Below are 26502 nucleotides of genomic sequence, written 5' to 3' on the forward strand. Positions count from 1 at the left end.
ACTAGTTGCTTAGGACTCTAACTGCTATCTCAGATTTCATTGGATACCAGCTGCAAATCTTGGTAATATGACTTTGTTGATGATTAAGCCAATGATGTGATTTTCAGTGGCGTGGAGCACCTGCAGCCTCCTTCTGCTTCACAATGACCGAGGAGGACTCAGCACCTCGGACAACACCTCTGCATTGCGTGTGCAAAGCAACACTGAATGCAAAAAATCTGCAGGATCAGCTGTTCACAACTGCGTGCACAGAAGGGTAACTGTATAACCTGAGCCTGCATCTGCTCTGATTTCTGATACCTTCAAGGGAATGGCACATCTGAATTAGTCTTATGAATTGCATGCCTAAGCAGAATATGAGAGCCAAGTCCTAAAGCTACTCATGCCCCAATCCATGAACATCAACTGATTGTATTTTTAATACTAATGTTTGGGTTTCTGAGCTCAGGCACTGAATTTTGATATGTCCTTATCTGAAGAAGTATCTGTAGTACCTTCTCCCCAAGGTAGTACTCACAGATCCCACTGTGCCCTGCAGTTTTGTTCTACGTTTCCTTGATTGCATGATCAGAAATGCTCTTGCAGTAATTTCACCTCATTTCTTTTCACTAACGACAGATCTTTTCTCTCTGCAAAACCACCTTCAAATTCTTGATTTCTTTTACTGGGTCACTGTTAACTCTTCTGTGCTCTACGTAATAATGCTGGAGATTTTTTGTAGATAGGCATTATGCCAGTCTCCTTCATAAAACTGAATTACGTCGTGAGCAGGTATGAACTTGGAACAATCCCTACCGCCCAGGTAAAGTAACTCATCTGATGCATAGGCATACCATGAATCCTGCAGAAACTGAAGAGGCTGGGAAGGAGGAAGGCAATTTTTCTAATTCATAGCTAAGTTTCTTCTGATGAAGGATATGTACAACCAACTGCAAGAAAACAAATGATTGTTCTGATTTATTTTCCACTGTAGGAATAATTGGTAACATTGTTCTTCTTGGCAAAGATGAATAGTTGGAACCAGACTATTTCACAGAGACAAAATATCCACAGGGAGAGATTTTTGAGGCAGTCATAGGATGCACCCTACAGAGTATGATTCTCATGACATTAAAGCAGTGCTAATGGCATTGCGATTAGCTTCTAATGAAAAAAAGAAATGAACCTGGTAAACACAGCATAAATGTTCTATGGAAAGGACAATAAAAATATTACATTTTAGGCAAGGTCTGGCTCTCACTGAAGCCAAAAGAGTTGAGTTTACTGAACTTATCCAAAACAGGAAAAAGAATTTATGACTGTGGAGGACGAAGAAATACTGCTATGAATCTGAGCTGCTGAATAACTCTATACCACAGAAGAGATCCCCCAGAGTTTTGCAATAGTAACTGTTGTGTTACTTTGTGGAATTTTCTGATCCTTTGATAATATTTCCTCCTTTTAACAGCAAAATCCACACTGCTTCTTGAAAGCTTTTAACATTTTTTGTTATGCTTTTGTCCTAGAGGAGTAGGCAGGACTACATTTGGTATTTAGGACAGGGAGCTGGCAATCTGGATTCTTTTCAGCTTTGTCACTAACCCGTGGTATGACTTTGGTCTACTCATTGTACAGCACCGTGGCTTAGAGAATCAGTGGGGAGTCTCTCTGTGCCTCAGAAAGAGTTCTGTTTGTGCCTACTAAAGGGACCGCCTTTGCAAACCTGGCGCTTGGCTGTCCCAGCTCCTGCAGCGGTTCTTTGCAGCCCAGCAGAAAATACTCCCGCTTGCAGAACCTCATGAAGCTGTGCTGGGGTACAGGTTCTCAGGGTTACCCACACGTGCTTCTTTGACTCAATCTATGATCTCCATGGAACTGTAATACCACAGCTTTGTTTCGATTTACCTTACCCCCAATGCCAGACAAGCCTTGTAGCAAAACAAGTGTTTAATTGAACATTTAGATTCTAGACTGGGAGGAAGTAAACTAGTAAAATATAAAGTAAACAAGTACAAATTATTTCCATTCTGGCTTAAGTTTTGCAACCAGAGGCCAGTGCTTTAAGATACCGCCCCCCCCCCCGGAATCTCAAAGAATGTCCACAGATTCAGGCGCTGGGATCCGTCAGTCCCAGTCCTGAACATACACCATGATCCAGCCTTCTTTGGGCAACTCTTTGAAGTTCTCCACACTTTTATTCCCTAGAAATTAGGGTTTACAATATAAATGCGTCTCTAATTGGCTTTTGCCAAAGCCAGCAGCAATGGGTATTTTACCAGTGGTTCCTCTGGGTTTAGACCTGATTGACCAGAAGGTGTGTGACCTCTATAAATACACCTGCTGGCCCTTCCTGGGAACTCTGTGCCTTATTATTTCTCCCTTCCTCCTAGCCAGCCTGCTGGCGACTGCTTCCCACCCACTCTGAGCTGCTCCCTTTATTTCTTTATTCAGAGTTATTAGTGTTATTCAAGATACTGGTTAGACACAGGTTCTATTACGCTGATGATTTGTGATGAGTTACTGGTTTCCTATAGAGACCTGCATATGCTAATCTGTATGAATATAGATTAGTAATTGATAACAAGTTGCTCTGAGGGGACTTGCCTATGAGAACAGGAATTCCTTAGCTTCATCCTCTGTCCCAGTCACTTAGGCTAAAAATTTCCAAAGCCTTTTAAAGATACTTCATTGTTAATGTCTGCCTTGAAATGAGCCATTGAGCACCTCCATGGTCTTGCAGTGAGGCAACTGTCACCAGGTGCCTCGAGATTCCCCTGACTTTATTTGGATTTTGGGTGCTTGCTCTGGGGGGATGTACACACTGGAAACAAGCTAAATAAAACCATGGGGGTTTTTAAAGTGCCTTCGACTTTAAAATGAAACTTTCAGTTTCTACAGACTGGCAGGGAGTTACTTTTGAGTCAGTCTTTGTGTGGTCATTTTATTCTGAAATGAGAGTGTTCTTGCACAGAATTACACTAAAAAGTTTTGTCAGGAGACATTGTCTTTTGTTTCCATGAGTTTGCAAATATTCCCAGACAAGTTTGATGGAAGACAGCAAGACCCAGCTTTTCTCCTGCCAAATAAAAGCACCTCCCTGAACAACACAAACCCTCTGCTAGCTCAGAGCACAGGGAGTGCACTCCTGACCTCACGTGCCGGTAGCCCAAGTCCCAGGCTTTTTGCCATGGCCCAGACAGGGAGTTTATGGCTGCTTTGGGCGGGGGGGTCTCGTATAATACTGTCACAGCAGCATGTTTTGATGAGACTTTAATAAACTTTCTGCGTTACCTGAATTCCTCTGATGAAGGGCATGACATGCGTACAGTTTGTATTGTTGCCTAATTATGAAGAGCAATTAAGACTTCACACCTACAGTTTGTATTCGCAATTTGTAAAATTCCCTTGAGTTTGTGCTACTACTGCCAGCAAGGCATATAGCAAATTTTATTCTTTATCCAAGTGCCATCGAACAAGCTGCAACCATCAGCCTCATGTCTTCAGCTGACAGCAAAACGGCCCAGACCTGAAGCAGCTGACGATGCCACTGTGATTGTGGCTTATGTGTACCTTGACAGAGATTGTACACACCTTAGCAAACTGAATTAAAATGATAGTGCACAGGCATCCAGCACATACCACCAAGCCTGATTCTGCAGATCCTCAGACCATGAGTGAGCTTACCCACAGGAGCAGTCCCGTCTGGGGACTCCCACCGATTGCAACGCTGCAGTGAGATGATTTGCATACAGAAAATTACTCGTGTGGATACATTCTTGTATTTATTCAGTCCTGTAGTTCCTAGGTACCATCAACTTTCAGTGACCTTCCTGGGAGTTGGCAATGTTTAGGACTTCATTGTATCCCATGCATCAGTCCTAATTCAGCGATTCATTTAGCTATGTCAGTAAGAGTCATACATATCCGTAAGTGATTTGTGGAATGGAGAACACATGGCATACATTTATGCACCTCTAATCTACAATTTAATTGTACTATCAAAACATTGCTTGGAAAACAGTGCTCTCGGTGAAGAATAAAGCCAATGCTAATTTTTTTTTTTTTTTTTTTCCCCTGATGCGATTGGGCTGGGTCAGATTGGGAAATCTGTATGCAAGGGAGTGAGAGGCAGGTACAAGTAGTCCGTCCAGCTGGCTTTAATGGCAGTTTGTGGGAGCTCACCAGAGCTGTGTGCTGGGGCCCGTGGCACACAGCAGCCAGAACACAAACATCTTACTCAGACGTGGCAGTTGTTACTCATGGAAGTAGTTACCTTGGAGTCAAAGGGACTGACTGGGGGTTCTACGCTGCCTTATTATTTTTGTTGCTGATGTCTGTACATTGCGATCGGAGTCGTGGGCAAACCAGCGCACAGTCTGTTTGGACAAACAGAGCAGCGGGAGCGCCCCCTTCACAGACTGCATCTCTTGAAAAAGGCTCATTTTCTGACTCTGCTGGGGAGCTTTGCAACAGTATGTAGTGAATATATTCAAATTGGGAAGTCTCCCAATGGTCACTATAATATTAGTACAAAGTATTATTAATAAATGAATTGACTTTGTTTTTATTATCTAGAGAAATAAACGTAGGCTCATGTTGTTTGAGTGAAACTCAAATCAGGACAGACAACATTAAGAGCACAACTAGTATAAAAACTACCACACAGTAAATCAAAGAACAAGAAAAGTACATGGCTATTAATGCTCTACTATAACATTCCTCACGATCTCTCTGCAGTGTGGAGTACTGCAAGCCAACATTTTTCAACTGTCCTAAAGAATGTGAAATGTAAATGTTTAGAAGAGTGTTTTTCTTGCCAAGCTGAGAGCGATCATAAACATCAGCTTCTAATAGAAACATTCTAAAAAGATGCAGTCCTTGCTGCCAGCTTTTGAGAGCAACACCATTTAAATTAGATTGGAGTCTCCTTGAATTCTTGACACTACAGTGCTGCCTTTTATTTGCCAAAAATTGTTGGATTGGTGTTATGTTTGAATTTAAAGTATGAACTGCAACTGTATTAAATATGCTGCTTAAATGTCATGTGGATAAACAATAAATTACCTGCCTAGGATTAATTTTGAGGACAGGTCTAAATAAAACCTTGAGGTAAAAGAACCATTCTTTTAATTATGATACTTTATTTCTGTGGCATCACAAATGTGCATGGTATTTTCCTGTCAAGTGGAGTTTACGGATTTGTTGAGATGTAACTTTGCTGTAGCTAATAATGAGCACACCACGACTTACTCCTTGCTATACTCACTCCACCGTTCAGCTGAGAGGTCTGTAAATATCATTGCTAAAATAATGCAGTAAACTGCCATTGTAGACCCGTATTCAGTAATACTGGAATCCTGGTTCTGACAGCACGTCATTTCTTCACAGTAACATCTTCCCGTTGATTATCACCCGATAATCTTAGCCAAAATGTTCAAATCTAGGAAAACTGAAATGCTTTGTGAACCGGTTTCAACTGACTGTTTTAGTTATATGACCCTGAAATTCCAAACAAATCAAATTACACAATTTTAGTATTTTCTAAGTGAAATGTTTTAGCTTTGGGATTCAGAGTTTCCATTTCAGTTTAGTGCTTAATTATATTTTTTAGACACTCTTAAAGCAAAATTAAATACTTGAATCAAAGCATTTCCTTATGAACCAAAGCATCTTTTTCTGTCACTGCTGCTAGTGAATCAAATTCAGTATATTTTCAGAAGAAAGAGCCATCTCTGGTCACAACCCAAAGCATCTCCTTATATAATCAGTGTTCATATTCTTCAAACTAACTCCCTCATTTTGCACCATAATAGCGGATGGACTAGAGATGACATGGTTATTAGTGGATCATGGTTATGCATCTTTGCAGTTTTTCTTTTGATAAAGACTTTGAAATAACTTAGGAAAAATCTGTTCTTAGATAAACTTTCCAGGTTTTATGTGTAGCCCACCACTTGTTTGGAACCACTTTGTTAATGTAAAAGAGGACTTGGAAAGGCAGAGAGGGCAGTTGTAGGTACCAACCCCAGGGAAGCTGGTACTTAAAGAAGGACCACGAAGTTTGTATTGTTTTGAAAACCACAGTATTGAGATAGCAGTGCTATGTAATGAAAGCATGAGATTTAATTTTCAAAAACAGTAACACATTTTTGGTTCATTCTTTTCTTCCCTTTTTTTGGTTTGCTCTTAAAGATTCTATGATTCCCTGAAAAGTACTGCAAATTGCAAATGCAGAACTCACATTAAGAGGTCAAGACAGGAAGCTGTTTTCTTCCTAGGATGAGCCAAGAAGCTGCAAAAGCCGGGTCCCTAAACTTGTGTATGCTAGCCAAGCCATGGCAGAAGCTTTCCTTCCAGCATCCCTTGAGGGTGTTTTTACTTCCCATTAATATATATCGTAGTACTCCCATCCCTTCCTTGAGTTCTAGTGGCCGCCTTCTCTTTCCATCTGATCAGGAGGATGCACTGTAATCTAAAGTACACTGGAGTCAACAGATGTCTTTGCATTGTCTTTAACAGGCTTTGAATTAGAGCAGAGAGGTCATAGTTCTTAGGTTTATAATTTGTTTCGCAGATAAATTGGGACATTTTGCTGTTGTTTTGATTTTAGCCTTAGATAGCCCTAGAAATAACAAGTAGCAAATACATAAACCAAGGTTCATGCCAATGGGACAACCAAAAGAGTTTATATATGTCATCCCAATACAAATGGGATCTTGGTGGCAGAACCAGGAATGAAGACTAAGAGTCCTGACTTCCCTCCTTGTGTTTTCACCATTCAATCATGCAAACTCCCCAAAATTATCACAAAATTGTGCAAAAAGTAACATCCAGCAGAGACTAGCTCTGCCTGGCTCCTATGAGCCTGCCAAGGCTGTTGGGATAGTGAGGGAAGAGACACACAATTCATTTTAAGAAGGTTTTTTTTCCTCCTTTTTGTCGTTGTCTTTGTGGTGGTTTCTGAAATGCCGGGAAGGAACAGTACAATGAATAGAAAATGTTCCAAGGAAACCAGCGTTCTCCATGCCATTGCCCAACAAGCACCCAGTGTACCAACTGCAGAGCTTTGCATAGGAGTGTATGACACACATGGGGACGATGACTTCTGCTGGCATGAGGCCTCTCTTCCCTTCTGAATTCACCGAGCAGAGAAAGGGCAGAGAATCAGAGCCTCTCCCTGCCTGGTCGAGGCTCTCCCTCACCTCCAATACAAATGCAGGTGCAAAATTATCAAGTCCGTAATTTTTTTGCATAATTTAGAGCCATAAAATGGGAGCTGCCTTTGAGCATTTGGCTCTTCCTCTCTTGCAAGTTAGGGCCAGATGCAAAAGAGGACTTAAGCACCTCCAACTCAGTAGGTTCCTCCCTGCTCAGGATAACATTTCTTCCAGTACCAGCAGCTTTATGTCTAGACATGCCCAGAACTGCTGTGATCTGAGCAGCTTAGTACAGAGTTCCTACCTAAAACCCACTGGGATCCTGAAGGAAGTAAAGGAGCATCTGTTTTCTCAGGACATCCAATTTGGGTGGAATATTGTGAGCAAACCTAATACACACCAGCAGGACCAGCCCCCTCACACGGTGCAGTCATAGCTACTTTCTTTTAAACTTGACCAGGTGGGAGAGGTGCTATCTGGCTGGACAGGTTGGTTTTGGCTGACAAACCTGCGCAGAGTGAGAGCTGTCCTTAGCCATTCTGCGTAAGGGTCCAGGCCTGCCGTAGTCGTGTGGGGATTGTCTAGGAGAATAAGCATTCCCTCCGGGAGTAAGATTGTAAATCTGAAAGTTTCCAACACAAAGAAGAAACAAAAATGCAAGCCCCTTTCAAGGAAAAAATAAATGTAGAGAATTAAAAAAAAAAAAAACAAAAAAACCCCCCAAACCTCAAAACCAACAACAACAAAAAACTGAAGAAACCACAGTTATTTTGCTGGCTAATATCATGAAGACATGATAGTACTTGCAGCTTCCTGCTTGGACCTGACTTGCTCCAAAGTTATTTTGTGTGTTAATAATGTGGTTTAGATGATGAAGATTAGGTCTGAGTGAGCTGGTTCAGATAAAAGGGGAAAAGGCAGCAACCAAACGTTCACCCAAAACTCCAACCTAAACTTTTCTAAGCTTTGAATTAAAAAAAAAAAAAAGGTATTAACTTTTCTTTATTATTGCTTTGTTTTGCAATTAAGATTTTATTTAAAGGTGCTATTATTCATTAGCTACAGCTATTCATTCAAAGCTTTGAAAGTGCACAATGCTGTAAGAAGGACTGCTGTTATCACTGCAAAGACAAAAGTATGCATTCCAACTTCGCAAAAGTACATTTCTGTCCTTTTTCCTGAAGTGGACTTTTTAATGAAACTAGGTTTTTTAATCCTTTTTATGGCTTCCAGTGTAACTACCACCATACTATACAAGTTTCTGCCCAGTTTTGTTTTCTGTGCATCTTGGCCTAAAATGTTAAATTACCGATTTACTGATAAAGACTCCAGCTGACAGCTAGCAATTTGGCCAATGTTCCTCAAAAAATAGGTGTATAAAATCATGTCCCAAAACTTAAAATGGAAATGTGTGAAGTGGTCTGATTCTCAAAACAAAAAAAAAAAAAAAAAAAAGCTGCTTGGCAATTTTGAAAATTAAAACAATGTTCTTTAGCACTTTACTACGTAATGCTTTTAGATATCTATTTTTAAATGGTTGTCTCAGCTGATGGCATACTTCTGTGCTTGATTTGCACCTATTTGCTACGCGGTGCACCTACTCCGTTTATGCACCAGCTGGACAACTCTCTGCAGATGTCAAATACATGCATAACAAGCCTGATACTCGCTCATGCAGACATCTGGCATACAAGTACAATTGCTGTAGCTACCGGCCTCATCTGCCATTGCTTTTAAGTTATGCAGACTGAGAGCCTGGCACCTCCAGATGTGCTAGGCAGCATCTCGCACACCCTGTGGACTTGCTGTGAGTCCATGGGTTTGGCTGCACAGTCCTAAGACAGTGGGGAATCAGGCTCTAGGTACATTGTATGTGAACACTTCTGTCCAGAGAATCAACCTGCCCGTGTTACAGGCCATTACGATACACCCATGTGCAGGAAAGCTGACTTGAAACATCCTGTAACTAGCTATGGGGGACAGGTTACCGGTCAGGGAGATACCGTAACATGAGGCATTTCACAAGACAGCTGGACCTTGATCCTTCCAAAGTACAGGCAAATAAATGAGATGCTCAAATTAGGAGTCTAGCTCCTTCACTGTAGTCACTGGCAAGAGGCAGGTACCTTCAAAAAGAGGTTGAGCTTCCCAAATGTTAAGAAAACGGGGATTCTAACAGTACGGTAAGATTAATCCCAGCCTTCAGGCCTTAGAGCCAAGTGTACGCAAAAGTAAAGTGTCACAGAAGGACACAAGACTCTGGCAAGTGCTGTCTGGAGACTGCTGTTCAGTCGGTTGATTTTTCTGCACACCTACAATTACTGATTTTGAGTGGGTATGAAGGAGGGAGCTACTTTTCATGACAGCTGCTGTTTGTGCAGTGGTTCAACCCCAATTTCAGTCAGGATATATTAAAAAACAGAATGAGTAAGCCAGCTCTGGAGAATGACTTCCATCATTACAAGCTAAAGAGGCTTGGATTAACATTTGAACTTTTTGAATGCTTATTCTAATTCAACCACAGAATCTTCTGAGAGCTTCAGCCATCACTAATTAAGACATGCAACCATTTATCTGTGGTTCATCTGTGCACTTAGCAGTTTTTGCTTTAGTGGGACTTAGCGGTGCAAAGTGTCTGTGCCGGGGTGAATGCCACTCAGAAACACGTGGACTAATGAACTCTACGCTTTTGTATCAACTGTCTTACCCCTTTCCATAGTTGGGAATACTGCCGTGGCCTCAGATTTAGAGTGAAAACAAATAACCCACTTCAAAAATAAACTGCCCTAGGAAGTGTCTTTGAATTTTTTTTTTACTGTCGAATTAAAAAAAACATAACATGTGAATGTAAATCATTTTCCCTGCAATGAATGCAATACAAACATCCCAGTGTTTTGCCACTACCTGAGAGCTGGAAGATAAAGCTGTCTATAAACAATAGCGAATCTGACAGGTCTGTTTTATTTCTCTTCCTCCTCCATCTCTCTCTCCAGTGTAAATTAATAAATATTAATGAAAAAAGAGAAGCAATAACACTTGTCTATTAATTTTTCTCCTTTTATTTTCTGATCATACTAAATTTAAAAGTGTTTTGGGGTTACATTTAGTCATATATATGGTTGTTTGAGCTTTTTATTAGCCATGATTCATTCTGCATATCAGCATAAAGTGGTGCTCATCCTTTCAGTCTATATCTGTTCCATGATGCTCAGTTATCTGCCTGCCCTTGAGCTATCGGTAGGTATGGATTTGCATGTACACTCTTCTCCTATGACAATAGTATGCCAGGAATGACCGGTCTGGTATTACCTGGTCAGGTGAGGTTCCATTCAAATAATGTACATGCCACCAAAACAATTCAGATCAAAGGTCTGTCTTTCAACAGAATTAAAATGTAAGGACTTCTAAAGCAATTTTAGCAGTTGGCTTTACAAATGAACTTATGTCAGCTGCTCTGTATGATGACTGACTGAATTACTTGTATATCTAATCTTATCTAGCTATCTGTCTGTCTGTTTTTCAGCATTTCAGTACCCATCACCACATTATCTAGGCGCCACCGTACAATTAAGAAGCTCTGCAGTGACATTCTCAACATCACCTGTTCAAAGGTCATTAGCAGAGCCTTTCATACTGGAAAAGACCGGAGGAGAGTACAGAAGTGAGCCGCAGAAGGAGAGAAAAAGGACAAGGAGGCGGTGAGCTGCTGGAGCCATTTTAGTTGTGCTCACCCTGTGTGGCTTGCTTAGCTAGAACCGAGGTATAGGAGCCTCATGTCAGCGGCCTCTATTCTGCTACAGGGACCTCAGCACTTACTGAGCGCTGCGGTCGCCTCGGAGAGTTCTCTCACGTGGCCTCGACGTTGCTGTCCCTGTGCTTGCTTCAGATGCTGTTCACATCCTTGGTCTTTATCATTTCTGTGTATTAGTGCCTCAGAGCAGGACATTTCTCTCAAAAATTCCCAGTAGAGACCAAGCACTGCAACTCAGGGAACCACCTTCTCCAAACTAATAGATTAGTTGAAATTTTATTTTTCACTTAGCGTGCAAATCGTACAAACTCCTTGTGTTTGAAGAAGCGAAAAAGGTGTTTTTTTCAATGCACGCAGTGTTACTTAGGACCCACGGAATCAGGAAAGATGATTTTATCTCATGAGGCCCAATCCTGCTTCCACTGAAGTGTCTCTGATTGCCCTGAGCGTATGCTGAGGCCAATCTGGGGAACTTGGGTTACGGAAAGCTGGCGCTGGCCGTACTGTGGTCACCGATGCAGTCTGTTGCTACTGTATGAAGAAGTATACGGGTAAGTGAAAAATTTGCCAATGCTCTTTTTTTTCCACCGCTGCAATTAGGAGGCTTGGTTCAGTCCCGAGGAGGCCAATGACAGTTTGTTGAACATGTTGCTCAAACCAACCCCAGGAGGTCTGTTGTACCCCTTTGGGTACAAAAACACGAGGGGATTTACACTAGGGGATAAATAGGTGGTTCCAAAGCGAGGAGGAGAGAGCCAAAGTTGGAAGCTAACCGCAATACGTGGGTGTAAGCGATTACCAAAGGCTTCCAGTAACTCTGCTATCATCAGAGACTAGCTTTATGGGTATGGCCTCAAGAAGTTTCCCTCCACTTAATTAAAGAGGCAGATAAGTATCTAGGTGGAGTGTGCAGATAGGTTCTGAATGAGTTATCCACTAAAGCTGGTTCGCTGCACCTATTGTTAAAGCCAAAATATAATATCAGATTAATGCATTATATTTGCCTATTATAGCACTATGTCATCATTATATGACATGTTGTAATTAAAGCCCTGCGTTAGAAACAAAACTATTTGGCTTGGGATAAGTTGCCTTTATGACTTCTGTGGTTATGATTTCCTCCTTTTCTTAACCCCTTAAAACTGCATAATATAGCTATTTGTAACTGTATAAAGAAAGTTTCTAGTTTCAGATTCTAATCTCAGGTAATTCAATGTAAATAAAGTCAAAATCTGGCACATAGTCTTTTTCCTGTGTCTGAATATTCGCTAACAGAGGGAAATCCACATTGTTTGGGTCAAAGGAGTCACAAAGATGGGCATTACATTAAATGGGAGCATGCATAACTCACCAGCTCGCCCTCTCAGTTGTCATTCAGCTGTCCACATCAGTTCCTGATTTTGTACAATTCCCCACTACTTTTCAGGAGAGGAAGCCACTCAGCATACTTTCACTCTTCCTTTTCCTTCCTGGAACTACATGAGGAAAAATTGGATATTAGACTAGTTTCTGGACCTAGCTCTCGGGAAACCATGCTCACAAATGCAAATCTGCAAAATGGGTGTGTGATTGCATGCCTAACTTGGAGATACGATTAAGATTACAGTTTAGGTAACTGACTATGCTAATGTGTTTAATTAGTGATTTGCATATGCAAGCTTTTAAATTTCAGTAGTTGGTGATTCATGCAGTTAAGTGCCAGCCTTAGCCTTGCTGTCAGATTTAGACAGAGTATGCAGGCAGAACCCCCTCTCCCCCACATCGAATGCACAGAGCAAGTGGTGTCACCCGCCAAGGCGTAATTTCCCGAAAATCGCCAGGCTTTGTCTGTTTGAGAAGCAAACGTTCTAGGGCGATGAATCTTCCTGCTGTTGTTTGGTAGCAGCTTTTATTATTTAGTATTTTGCAATACCCTTATATAAATCTAATTGATGTCTTTTATATTAGTAACTGAACTGTGCATTTGTTTGGTTTGGAGATGACCACCTTAATGAAGGTTAATGATGAGAGGACAGGTGCCAACAGCTGGGGGTGATATCCCACTGTCTTAGTCAATCACTTGGTGAGAGTTTATTTGGTTGCTGCAATGCTGGTAACTCAATAGTTTGCTTCCTAATTCGAGGATGACCTTTCACCTAGACTTGGAGAGAGCTGGATTTGGCCTTGGTAACGTGCGTGTGCAGTTTCAGGGCTTAAGCACACCAGGAACTATTTTGTTATTTCTGCTTCGCTTACATCTTGGAAATGCGCATTCTCTTCACGGGGGCAATTTCTCCCGTGCAGGAAGGCCCCGCGCCAGGTGCCGGGTGTCTCAGATCATCACTCTGGGATACATACAGCTTACTGGAGACATGTTTTTTAGCATGTCATCTAAAATAATAAAATTCCTAAAGTGAAAAGTAAATGAGTAATAATAATAATATGCAAAAATGTGCTTTGCTTTTTTTTTTTTTCATAGGTTATTTCACCAGCTTTTGCCAATGGTACCCTGGCCACTGCTCAAGGGGAAATTTCCCTCTGAGGCTGCTTACTCACATGAGTAAGTCACTAAACTTGATCCCACTGTGACTGCTCCTGCTCGCACGGAATCAGTGGCTGCGGAGGATGACTCAGAGGGCAAAACGGGATACAATGGGCCACACATGGGCATTCCAGAAGAGTGTGTTCTCTCCAGTGCTAATTAATTTTCTGCTCTGCAAAATGCTTCACAGTACAAAACACTGCTAATTTCTTTTTTTCTTTAAACATTTCCATCGGCCTCTTAAAGGTGCTTTTATGAACTCCATTCAGTCCTCTTCCATGTCGATCGTCAAGTCAGGCCAAATTATGTGGATGGTTCATTATCATGACTTGATGTCCCTGAACAGCATGTTATTACATACTTAATAAAACTGCAACAATACCCACCAACGTCAGGAATTACATACTGTCAAAGGGAAGGGAATTTGAGAGGAAAATGCTGAGGACTCTGTGAAATTCTGTGAACACAGAGCTCAGATTCCAGGGCAGAAAGGAGAAGACAGTATCCAGCTTCAAGGGTGATTTCAAATACCTCGAGAAGTATGAGGCATGATAAAAATATGGCCCCTGCAGAGGATTTAATCATGAGGGATAGGCTTCTCTACTCACTGGGTGAAAAAAATTACTGTCTAATAGCATCTGCCTATTTAACATATATAATGAGCCAAACTCCGTGTGGTCATGTTACTGCCTGGGAAGTGTTTGGAGTGAGGGACAATTGTGCTCCAGTCATTTCCACCAGAAAACTTTCCCTGCTGAATTCATTCATATTTTTAGCTTTTAATATAAACTTCAAATAATATGTGGTATTGTCAAGGTCTCTTATCTCATATTTCACAGTTCTTTCGATAAATAAGACCTGAGACACCCTCCCCTATCCTCCCAAATCCAGGAAGTATCTTTGTGCAGATAAAAGAACTGAGGCAAGGAAAGGTGAAGTAACTTGCCCGAGATCCTGAAACAAGTTTGCAGCAATGCCAGACACAGGACTTTGCGCTCCAGAATCACTAGGTCATCACTCCTACCTAATTAATGCAGAGCACAATCTCTGCAGCAGAGGCTGACAAGCCATCATCTGGACTTCTTAAATTAACATTTAGCACAGGACCAGTGCAGCGCCCTCCTGCACTGCGCCAGGTCCCACCGGCTTGCTCGGCTGCGTAGTGCGGCCAAAGCCCTCCTGAGATCCCTGGCTAATGTTTAATCCTTGGGGAGAGGCTGGAAGAGAGCACAAATAGCTGGGAGGTGTTTATTTGGAGGTCCCATTCACCTCCCTTCTCCCCTCAAGACAAGGTGGTAGGTAGTGGGGGGAAGAACCTAGTACTGCATTTGTACAGAAGCTTATAATAAATGGGCTTTTCTGCCCTAGATTTGTACGCAAGAGTGATTTGATTATAAACAACTGTGGATCTTGACAAGCGGTGGATGCAGGAGGCTGAGTCAGTCAGAGTTCCCAGGACATAAGAGTAAGAGGCAGCATTCCTCACAGGCAAGCTCTACGCAGTATGAAATGTTTTTTACATGGATAATTAATTTTCCCATTTGTCCTCTTCACTTCCTAAAAAAAACCTTCCACATACCCAAGTGCCAGTGACAAACTTCTCAGAATAAAGCCTGTTTTGAAGCAAGTGAGGGTCGCAAAGATCTGAAATGCCAATATCAGAAATGCTTATTGTGGACCAGCAGAGATTAAATGTTTAAGTGGTGAGAATGGTTGAAAAGAAAGGAATACGGGGCCATTGGGAGATGGTCCTCACCCTCTTCTTCTTTGAGTGCAAAAGAGGATGAAGCCTCACGCTTCATGGCAGCACAGCATACCCATATTTTCACATGGGTGAAAGACAGAAGCACATGCTGCAAAGATAACTTTTCTTGGAGGAAGAAAACCAACCCTATCATTTCTGGCCTTTATAGTAACCGAGATAACCCTCAGAGTGGGAGCAGTGTATGAAAAACAGAACAATGTCTGCCTCAGTCTGCAGAAACCAAGAAGTAACAGATTTGAGAGGTCCGTATTGCCCTTTTCATTATAGAAATCTGTTGATCAGAAGATTAGGAAGGTACTAACTTCAGAGCACAGGTACTACCTTGATTAGCAGTTGCATAGTCTTGTAAAAACCACTGCATTTTGCTCTCCCACGTAGGTGGAGCTTTGTTGGCAGGTGGAGCCTAGGAAAGGGTTACCACTATTTTTTTTTTTCCACTTATGCTACCTTGAATGTTAAGCGGAGTTATTGCAGAGGAGGGGATGCTGTGGGGGACTGCAGACTGCATCCTCCAGCTCTGCTCCACGGGCTCCCTAATAGACAGTCACTGCTGCAAGGGGGTACACAAACGTGTTAAGGTATTTGTCCTTGAGCTGTTCTGTGTTGCAGAAAGCTGCCCTGCTCCTGTCTGGGCTGGGTCAGGTACCCTACAGAGTGCACTGCTGCCCCCTGCTACCCCTGCTCTGGGAGTTAAAATTTGCTGAAGCAGGATTTTACTACCTTTTTTTTTTTTTTTTTAAAGAGAAACATTTTCGTTTTACCTATCATAGTAAACTGAATCTTATGCCAGTAAAACATGCCTAATTGGCAGGATTTAGAGACTGATCATTTCAATTTATGCCCAGAACAGGTAGGGCAGCAATGAGAGCCTCTCCCACCCAACCCCACCCCTTCTCGCCAATATGCCTCAACCCTGCCCTGAAGGGACCACCTGGAGGGCTGAGAAGGGAGTTCCCTCCCTCTGCGCAATAAAAAGGCACAGTCCTACAGTAAATACCAGGTTAAGCTTATGGCTGTTTAATAGTGTACTTCTGGTAATAAAGCTCTTGCAGGGCTTGTGCAGAAGAGCACCTGCTAGTGAAGTAATGCAAAAGCAGGAGCCATTTGCTAAGGTTTTGCCTTTAAGGACTTGGCAGAAAACACTAGAGTGGAGTTTTCACTTCATGTTACCATGAGGTCAGTGGGAAAAGAGTTCATTGCCCCCAGCCCGTCTGTTGGAAACGGTTCCCATCACCGCCACAGCTTGCAATAGCCTTCCCAGAACCATGTGCTGTTTGGTATCACTTCCTTCTTTCAAGGCCTCTTCACCACGAGGAGCTCTGCCTCCTTGCCCTTTTTGCCAAACCCTTTCCAATCTGTCAACCTCACTTATGAACTGTATCCCCTACACCAGGCACAGGACTGTATTTCAAGAGGTTTGATTGCATCATTCCCACCTATTGCAGTGCCCCATCCTTCACAAGCCAAAATCCACAGGACCTAATTCTGGAGAAGGGCGCAATCGACCCATGTGTGTTACTGACAGAGGAAGAACTACCAAGGAGTAGTGGGTTTCCCCTGTAAAGTGGGAGCAGTTGTTCACCTAAATAAAATACTCTGCGAAAAAGAAGAGCAAGCCCTGTACAAATGCCATGTCACTGTGAGCCTTTAGCGAATCAGGCTTATGCAATTGCAGAACTAAAATAAAAATAACATTTTTCCAGTAGCCATTAGTAGCACTCAGATTGCCCAATGCAGGCATCGTTGCTTTTCTCAGCATCTGCTTTATCAGTTGTCTTCCAGCCCACAGAAGTCCACGGTTCTTGGCAGCAGCTCTTGCTGATGTGGAGTGGGTTATTGCTTAAGAATCCTTTGATCAGCAGCCAGGTACTAACACCATGCTCTGAAACAGTGGCTTGCCAGACCTGGCCAGCATACAAACTGGATGGGCTCCTTCAGTACAGTAGGAGGAAATCAGGATTCCTTCTGACCTGTGTGAGTGCATCTCATTCACCATCTTTCTGGACATCCAGATTTTCTGTCATGTTTTCTTTCCCAGGATGTACGCCCATGCCACGGCTGCATCACAGCAATGTAATCCAGAGGCCACTGTGGCTCTGGAAGGATGTGTTTCTGCAGAGCACTTGGCACATCCAAAACTTTAAAGCTTGTGTTCAGTATTGGTTTGCTTCTGTTCAGGTATAACATACGCTCAAGTAGTTTGTTGAATTGTGAGACCCAAGGATAGCTGGTAGAGCATAGGCTGTACCCACTTGTCAGATGTTTTGTTGTTGGTTTGGGTTTTTTTCCTGGGAAATGCAAAAATGCTGAAGGCACTGTCATCTCCTTTTGTGCACGAAGAGACAGCCAAATCAGCCCATGTGCATGGGTAGCTCTCTTGAATTTGAAAACACATGAAATGAAAGTGCTCAAAATTTGCTAGGGCATGTGCTGTAAAACTGAGCAAGGCACAAAAATTTTCCCAGAGACACTGTGATCTCAGATCCATGTATATACAGATCCATGTAAATACATCCATGTAAATACGGATCTATGCATTTATCATTACTCATGCGAGTAATAACAGTACCACGGAAATCACTACAGCTACACGTATAAAACGAAGCACATATGTAAGATCAGGATCTAAATATGTAATAGGCAAATATACCTGCAGCTATGGCAACTGCACTTAACTAGAGATGCACATTTGTGCATACAGCTTGTATTTCATTTAAGGGCAAACTGATAATCTAAAGATATATGATAAACTGGTGGAAGAGCCAGGACCAGAAACTTGTCTCTTTTGTTTCAAAGCAAAGTATTTATCCCTCGCATCTTAGTTTCTGTCAGCGTTCTGCACTTGTTGACTCTGCAGCAGTGTAATTTGCTTTGAAAGTGGTTAAGAATCCTGTGCACCCGATAGCTAAAGTCACACATGAAGGCCTTCTGCCTTCTCTTCTTCAGATTTGAGGACTCAACCCAGCAGTCAGCACTATTCTTAACTTCAAGCACAAAAATATTTTCTGCCACCATAGTGGTCATCAGTAACTCGGCAGCAAGAAAGCAGCACTGCTCGGAAGTTACCGTTCTTCACAGAGCTGCCACAAAAGCTGGCTTGTGTGCTCAAGTTAAGCGTAAGTGGCTATGGTCCAGCTTGCATTCCTTTAAGCAACCAAACTCCTTGATAATTACTCCTTTTTTTTTGTAATTCTACACATCTCATTCAGCCAAGTTATCCCACAGATCTTATTCTGCTCATTGTACATTTAAGTGTTAGACACAAGTATCTTAATAAATTACATTCTAGGTTCTTTTTCTGGCCTTTCGTATTTCAAAAAACAATAGACAGAATCTGTATTCGACTATTTCAAAGAAGACACCTAGGCTGCGAGAAGTGGGGCAAATCACTGTCAGAAACATCCACCCCCGAGTCATTGCCTAGATGGCAGAGGCCGGGGAAATCAGCAAAACAATGTTTCTGCAGGAGCCACCACTGCTCTCCTCCCGCTTCTCAAACCGGCTCCAGGCACTTTCTCTTGTTCTTGTGATTCCCTTCCTGAATTACTTCAGCCAAGTAATTGTTTCATCGTGTTGCACAGAAATATTTTCCCATCGTGTCACCATGACATTTGTTTCTAAACCCAAAGCTCCTCCGCTCGCTTATAGAAAATATATCACAAAACTTTGCGGACGCAGATCCCAGGTGAGCTAACTGAGGAGGGGAATACAGCAGATGAGGCGTTAGAGGAATTTTTGCATTGTTTGAAGGAGACTGATCACTCTAATTTCTAGACAACATCACCACGCTACTTACCGCAGGCTTAATGAACTGCTGTTGCAATAGCCAACCTAAGGTATTTACAGAAAACAAACAAGCCGTTGCGCTCGATTTGTATGGGGATAGGGACTATAGCATCTTGTAGCCTCTGTCAGAAATTCAGTTCTTAGAGTAATGCTCTGACTGGCATGATGTACAGAGGCGTCTGTGTTCGAGCCCATCAAAACGAGGTCTGCTGACCGAGCCAGCACTTCTATAGTCTGAGTTCTTAGAGGATTTATTCTGCAAATTGTATGAAATTATGAGACCTAACAAAAACCGCTGATTTAAATACCCTGAACTCTGGGAAGGTGCTTGGACATCTATGTAATGCATGATACAGGAATCCCAGAGGCAAGAGCAGATAGGACAGCACAAGGAGAAAACTGGATGTAGATCAAAGTCTTCCTTAGCTTTTAATTAGCTAGACAATATTATTGGAATTTATTATTATTTATTATATGAATAATTTTAATAGTAAATCTATACATTTGTGAAAATTTTAAAACAAATTAGGGTTAAATTTGATGCTGCTCTGTGAAATTGTGGCAACCAGTCAGAAGGTTTGGAACTGCATGTTTTTATTCAAAACAAAACATTCCAACAACTTAGCAGGTGGGGAAATGTCCATGAAAGGCATTTCGGTTTCCAGTAGATCAAACTGAGCAAATCAGAATGACGGCTGTGCTGAACTTGAGAGCTCTGCTCGACTGCGGCTCCTGAGGACTGGTGCGCTGGCATCACACCCCAGGGATGGTGCTGCAGGTGCCCGCGCTGCCCCTCCAGCATCATCTCAGAGAGAAGCTCTCTTGAAATTTCACGTGGTTTTGCTTCAGGCTAACACCGCACCATAAATTTCACATGATCCTGATGTCAATCCAAGGCGGTATCTAATCTTTTTAGGTGTTTACATACTCACCATAGATGTGCTGCCCATCTGCTGGGGCAAAACAGCTTCAGTTCACGTGAAAGAATCAGGAACCTCGGAAAACCTCAGGATATTATCCAAGTGCAGAGTTTCTACCAAGGTTTAGCTTTATGTTGCAAAGATTAAACTCTCAGCCTATGTTCTGGGTCTCACCAAATAGTCAAACAGAACTTCATTCTTTGAATGATTTCACTTGTCTGCTCAGCGAGTATCTTTCAAAAGAGAACTAATTCCTCCACATATTTTATGTACAGTTTTGGCCACAAGGTTTTATTTTTACTTCATTGATTGATTAAAAAAAGTATTCAGAATTTTAACTGAATGGGTTCCTTGGGAGTAATTAACTATATTCCTAGTTCTGTTTGGATTTCCTGGTTCATGTATTAGGATCCTTTCAATGTACATGCATAGGTTTAAATTTTTCTTCACACTTCAAATTACTGTATCTTTGCCCTATAATTCTGACTGTTAAGCATTTGTGTACACTTAAACACACACACAAAAAGGCTAACACTCAGGAGAGTACTAATAATTTTTTTTGCATTAGCAATCAGTAGCAAAAAGAGAACCAAATTTGTCATTACCCCCCATCCACCGTATATAGATCCACTGGATCTATATCCAGTACAAACTGAATGCAAACCCTGCCGTGCCGGTTTGGTGGTGCTTTAGACTCACTTTGTATTGGTATGAATGACAGGAAAATGCAAGACAATGCTTACTGTATCTTAAGCAGTATCACTATAAATAACAAAAGAAGATGTGTAATTTAGCCTTATATTCATTTTTTTCTCTTTATTAAAGCAGATACTGAGTTGCATTGACTTTATACTGGTCACAGCTAATGAAACATTGCTTGAAAACTACCTACTTCATATTTTTATACACATCCACATCAATGACAGTTGTTCTAGCAATGAAATTGTAAAGGTAAACATTGTGCACAAAGCTTTTTTCAGGTTGTAATTTTGGTATCTGAAGGCTAGTGCAGGATTTCAGTGAGGAAGAAAACATACTGTTATCAAATGTCTTCAAGTCTCCCACCCAATAACCCTTAGGTGCATGTGTGCAATTTGGGTGATTTTGTTTGATAGAGGAGAAACAATTAGTAGAGAAACAAGCGTAAATTTTCCTGCGTCTCCCAAGAGTCACTAATAGAAGGCAGCGGGAGAAGTCTGAAAGCAACACCACAGTGTCAGAGCTGCACAGGGTTATACATGCTTTGGGCAGATAAGCAGAGAGCAGTAATTGCCATTAAGAGATAGAAGAACTGCTAACAAAATTATATTTGTATTTTTGAATATTTTCTTTTAAAATGATACATATGATTTCTTTTGCAGAACTAAGCACAACTGAATTCAAACACCTAGCAAATGATGAAAGAGTGCTTTGGACAGGGGATGTCAGTGCTAGGGATTTGGTCTTACGGCCTTATTTCTACACAGAAAGAAATGCTTTAATTTAGTAGGAATGAGAAAGACCTGTACGAATGAGTCAACGTAATAAATAATTTGAAAGGGGAAAAAAACCCCAACCAAACAAACAAATGAAACGCTGTTTATAAACTTCCATAAAATTCAAAACAGACTACTGGAGTAAGTGCCTTAACTTCTCTGCATGGTTTGCCTGCATATAGACTGCAAAATCTTACCACCAGCTGCACTGAGGCAAAGCAGCTCAAGAGACCCTGGCAGAAGACAACCGAGACGTACCGAGTACTGCTTTCAGTCAACAGAATCTTCGTTGTAATGGGAGACTATATCAATATTTGGAACTGAGCCACTGTTTGGACAGGGATTTTCCAATTCCCCCACTGTGATGAGAAAAGGTATTTGGAATCTTTTGTCTCCTTTACTGCTTGGAGTTTTCTCAGATTCATTTCCAAACTATTTTTTTCCAGACTATTTTTTTCTAGGAAATGTTTTACTCACAGGGGCATTTTCATATGCTTGTTTATAAAGCAGGGTATTTCATGACCTCCATGCATTTAATACCACTACAAAGCTCCTACAATGTAAGTTACGTGAGTAATACAAGATTAAGAATGAAGAATTCGGGAATTCTTTTTCCGCCTCTTTCAATGAATCCTTCTGAGACTAGTGTAAAATTGGTGCATTCACGTCCTCGATTTTCCTGTCTGTAACTGCATCTTTCTGACAAAAACTCAGTGCTGCACTGCTCTCAGTGCAGTGTTTCCTCCTGAACAAGAAATCCGTAATCATAATTAAGAGATACAGTGGAATACAGCAGGAATTTAAACATCATTCCTTAAATTGCAGCAACAGCACCCTGGCTCTCCTGAACTGTGGCAGGCAAAGTTTAAGGACGGGGATTAGCTCATTCATGCCTGATAGAGCTCTATCTCCAAAACTGGACTATTATTTAAACAAATATAAATACCTTTAGTACATCTTATCTCTCAATCTACCCTGCCTTCTAGCCCCCACAAACTGAACTTTTGTTAGAAGCTTTGACATTTACAAAGAAAGAAAGAAATATATCTGAGGACATCTTCAGTCCTCCAGCAATTCCACCCTCGGCAGCACTCGGTTCTGACTGGGAACGCTGCTTCAAAGTTTGGGTGACATTACATGGCCTACAGCACAACAAGAAAATAGGATCTAACGATGTGGATAAGTTTCGTAACTAGAAGAATAGTAGAATAAACAGCCACAGAAGGCTGGAGGAATCATCGTCACGAGGGACAGTCAAGACAAGATCTAACGTCTATCCTGCCTGCAAGAACTTGAGTCATGCTGGTGCAGGAGCTAGCTCACCCAAGAAAATCTATTCTTAGGGTCTCATAAAAACAACTGAACCGCACTGTACAAATTAAAAAGCAAACGGGAGAAATCTGTATTGGGACTGACACTCCACTGCTTACTACTGCACAGCTCCGAGCAGGAGCTAGGGAGGCATCGCGGGAGCAGGGAACGCGTAACAAATTTCAGTAAGAGCTCTGGGAGATTCACCCGCAGGAGGCTGTAATCTTTAAGTGTCAAAAAAAGCAGAACAGTTCTTTCAGGAGAAAACATGCTTTGCTTAAAGAAACACTAGAAATAAGCCACAAATGTGAGATTTGGCCTTCTGCAATCCACTGCTGTTTGTATTGGAATGTATAGCAGCAAATTCAAATCAACTGTCTTTATACTGAAAAATCCTTCTGTGTTCAGCTGTCAAACAGAATATAGATGATTAAGGAGTTTCTTTTCTGGGGCACTGGGAATCTGGATCTAAAAACTTAACGCTTAAATTTGGCCTAACAGGAAAATGGAAATTGCTGAGTAAGACCCGATCATTTGCCCAACTCCCTCCACGCAACCAGCCTGAGACTGTTAACTTCTTACAGACCTGGGCACAGCAGCATACGGCAGGGAAAGAAACACAGCCTGGGAGCCCTGGCAAGGCTGGCTTGTTCCACCAGCAGGCAGAGCCTCAGTTCTCTCTAAAACAAAGTTATGGCCTGCTACAAACTTCCTCCTCCTCCTCTGCCACCCCCCCGCTTATCTGCCGCTTGCCCCCAGCAAACATGCATGCACACAGAAACAAACACCTCTCCACAGGGAAACTCTATCTACAGATTTTTAGTAAAATGTCTCAAGAGAAAAGATAAGGGAGTTGTTCATGCGCCTCTCACCTGGCCGGGTTTCAAGAGAGCTTCCTGAGCAATGACCAAAATTACCGACATCCAACAGAAATGCTACTTTCTCATGTTTATTCCTGTAAACTACAAACATAAGAAATGCTGAATCATAACTTAAGAGAATAGAAACTCTGTAAAGGGGGAAAAAAAACCCCAAACAACAACCAAAAACCACCCTTTCAAGCTTCCTCCCTTACTTTTTCTTCCTCCCTCCCACTTTAGACTTGGTGTTACTTTGCCAAAGATTGGTCATGGTTTGGATAGCACATCTCGCTCTACACGTTCAGAACAGCAAGAAGTGCAAAAAAACCCAACACAAACACCTCCTCCCCAAACAACACCCAAGCGGCAGCTAAAGCAAGTGATTAGAGGAAATAAAATGAGGCAACAAGAACTGGCTAAAGCTTTCCAGCTCTGCTCTTTGCTGGGTTTCTCTTGGGGTTTGGGGGTTTGGGTTTTTATTTTTCCTTTCTCTGAGTCACAGAGAAAGTCGAAAGACCAACAAAAATCCTGATCCCTGATCACAGCATTGAGCCAGATTCAGCTAGAATTTCAACCCTGCGTTGAGTCTACCTTTAATCGTGCCTTCAAAATAAAACAAGCTACTTTTTTTAACCTAGTCATAAAGTTTATTAAAATTGTTCATTAATGCTTCAAATGTAGCAAGAATGCATAGATCCCAAAATATACATATGTATTTTCTTATAGAAATAGATTATTCTTTATAATAAAAAAAACCTGTAGGAACATCTTTAACAGATTACTCAATTCATGACTGACAGTTACACGAGATTGCATCATGTACACAGCATTCCCAGCCATGCTTAAAGGATTGCATCACTTTGCCCTTGCTCTCCTCTGGCTCTTTTAAATAACCCCAGCGCCCAGCAGCCTGCAGAGCCCGCCCGGGGCCGGCCCCACCGCGCCCCGCTGACAGCCCCCGGCCCCGGCGGGGCCCCCGCGCCGCGGCGGAGCCTTCCGCCAACATGTAAATAAAGACCAAAAAAAAAAAAAAAAAAAAAAAAAAAAAAAAAAAAAAAAAAAATTAAAACCGAAACAACCGACCAAGCCGCCCCCGGGCTCTCGCTCGCCCCGGCCCGAGAGGAGCGCAGAGCAGGGCAGGGAGCCGGCGGCTCCGCTCGCCCCGCGGCCCGGCCGGGGGTCAGCAGCGAGGCGAGGAGGCGAGCAGGGGCTCGGGCAGCTGTTTGAACAAGTTCCTGAGGGTGCTCAGCTCCCGGGAGAGCTGCTCCACCTTCTTCTGCAGCCGCTCGTTCTCGGCCGTCAGTTCCAAGACTTTGTGCTGCGTCTCCAGGTTGCGCATTTTCGCTTTGTCGCGGCTCTTGCGCACCGCGATGTTGTTCCTCTCCCGGCGGAGCTTGTACTCCTCGCTGAGCTTGTCCACGCACTTCTTGGGCTTGTTCTTGCCCGCCGGGGGGGCGGAGTAGCCCCCGCCGCCGCCGGCGGACTTGGAGGACTCGGAGGGGTTGGGGGTGCCGGGGGGGCTGGAGGACGACGAGGTGGACAGGTTCCCGCTGCTGCCGCTCGGCACCGACTGGTAACCCAGGTAGGAGCGCACGGTGCTGCCGTAGGGTGAGGACATGCCCCCCGGTCCCGGCCCGGCTCCCCCTTCTTCCTTACGGGGCCCTTTGCAAGAGTCCAGGGTCTCGAAGACCGGCTCCACTTTGGTTTCCACGATCTGGGGCGGGAAGCAGCCCGGCAGCCCCCCCGGCTTGTGGCTCTGGCTGGCGCAGGGGTGGCTGTGCCGGGCGAGGCTGATGTAGGTGTAGTCGGGCTTCTTGGTCCCGCCGCTGCCTTTATAGTCCTCGGCGAAGAGATCGGAAAGGAAATCTTGGCCGCCGCCGCTGCTGCAGGGAGGCTCAAAGTTGCCCCCTGCTGCTGCTGCGGGAGGAGGCGGCTGCGCCGGCTGCTGGGATGCTAAGGGGTCCAGGTAGGGGCTGAAGTCGATGGCTCTCTCGTGGTCCCCTACGGTGAGCTCGGTCATGGAGCGGCCCCCGGCCGCCCGCGGGTGCAGCTTGTTGAGCGCAGCCAGACAGTCCGCCTCGTAATAGAAATTAGCCACTTCCATGGATTTAAAGGCGGGCGGCTGGATGGGGAGGCATGCTGCGTCCCAGGCCACCAGGCGTTGCATGAAAGCAAAGGGGGATGCGGGGAGGAGGAAACGACGCAGGGGGGCCCCCCCGGCAGAGGATCAAGCTGCCGCCGTCGGGGTGGTGGGGGGGTGGTGGTGGGGGCTCCAGACCCTGCCTCAGTCTCTGGCGCTGGGCACGGCCCCCGGCTGCGCTGCCCACCTGGGCTGGATCAGTTCCTGCGGCGCGGCGGGGCTTCACCGCTCCGGGTGCTGCGGCGGGAGCTGGCGCGTCTCCTCCGGACCATCTGGTTCTGGGTCCCGTGTCCTAAAGTCTCTGACTTAGGAAAGTTCCTTTCCTGTTATTTATAGGGGCGGTGGATCCCATAGCAACAGGCGCGTCACCGCCTGGCCGCCTGCCACGCCGCACGCTGGTCCCGGCCCCGGAGGAGGCACCCGGGGCGGGTGTGCCGGTGCGGTGCCCCGCCGAGCCGGCCGCAAGAAACCCGGGGCTTTGCTGGGGAGAGAGGGACCGAGGGAGGGAGGGGGGCGGGCTGCGGGGCCCCGCAGGTGAGGGGAGGATCGGGGCTTGCGGGGGAAGGGGGTCCGGCGGGGATGGCAGCGGGCACCGGCTCCGCCCCGGGGGGGGGGGGGGGGGCACCCGTGTGCCGGGACGCTGCTGCCGCCTCCCGCGCCGGCGTGGGCTCCGTCTCTCGCACCTGAGAGCGGGGCTCGGGGCTGGCGGCGCGGTGCGGTGCGGAGGTGGGCGCAGACCCCGCCTGGGTCCCGTTTTACCCCGGGGGAAATCACGGCAGGAGGGATTTTGGCAAAGCAGGGGAAAATGGAAGACAGATCCCGTTATTCTCCGTCCCG

At 43.8% G+C, this 26502-nt stretch overlaps 2 protein-coding genes across 2 annotated transcripts in view; one reads left to right on the forward strand and one right to left on the reverse strand.

Moving 5' to 3' along the window:
* LOC142604185 (uncharacterized) overlaps window positions 1–23696 on the forward strand; it is a 170038-nt gene extending 146342 nt beyond the window's left edge. The window contains exons 5-6 of the mRNA XM_075769046.1: window positions 10660–11438; window positions 13346–23696. Coding sequence (XP_075625161.1) covers window positions 10660–10801 — 142 coding nt within the window. The 3' untranslated portion in view covers window positions 10802–11438; window positions 13346–23696. The remainder of the gene's footprint in view (window positions 1–10659; window positions 11439–13345) is intronic.
* Window positions 23697–24149: 453 nt separating this feature from the next.
* Window positions 24150–25989, reverse strand: CEBPB (CCAAT enhancer binding protein beta). Its single transcript, XM_075768464.1, has one exon. The coding sequence runs from the start codon at window positions 25690–25692 to the stop codon at window positions 24706–24708; it is 987 nt and encodes a 328-aa protein (XP_075624579.1). The 5' UTR covers window positions 25693–25989; the 3' UTR covers window positions 24150–24705.
* Window positions 25990–26502: the final 513 nt, after the last annotated feature.

Source organism: Balearica regulorum, chromosome 16 (genome assembly GCF_011004875.1).
Source record: "Balearica regulorum gibbericeps isolate bBalReg1 chromosome 16, bBalReg1.pri, whole genome shotgun sequence".
NCBI classification, from domain to species: domain Eukaryota; kingdom Metazoa; phylum Chordata; class Aves; order Gruiformes; family Gruidae; genus Balearica; species Balearica regulorum.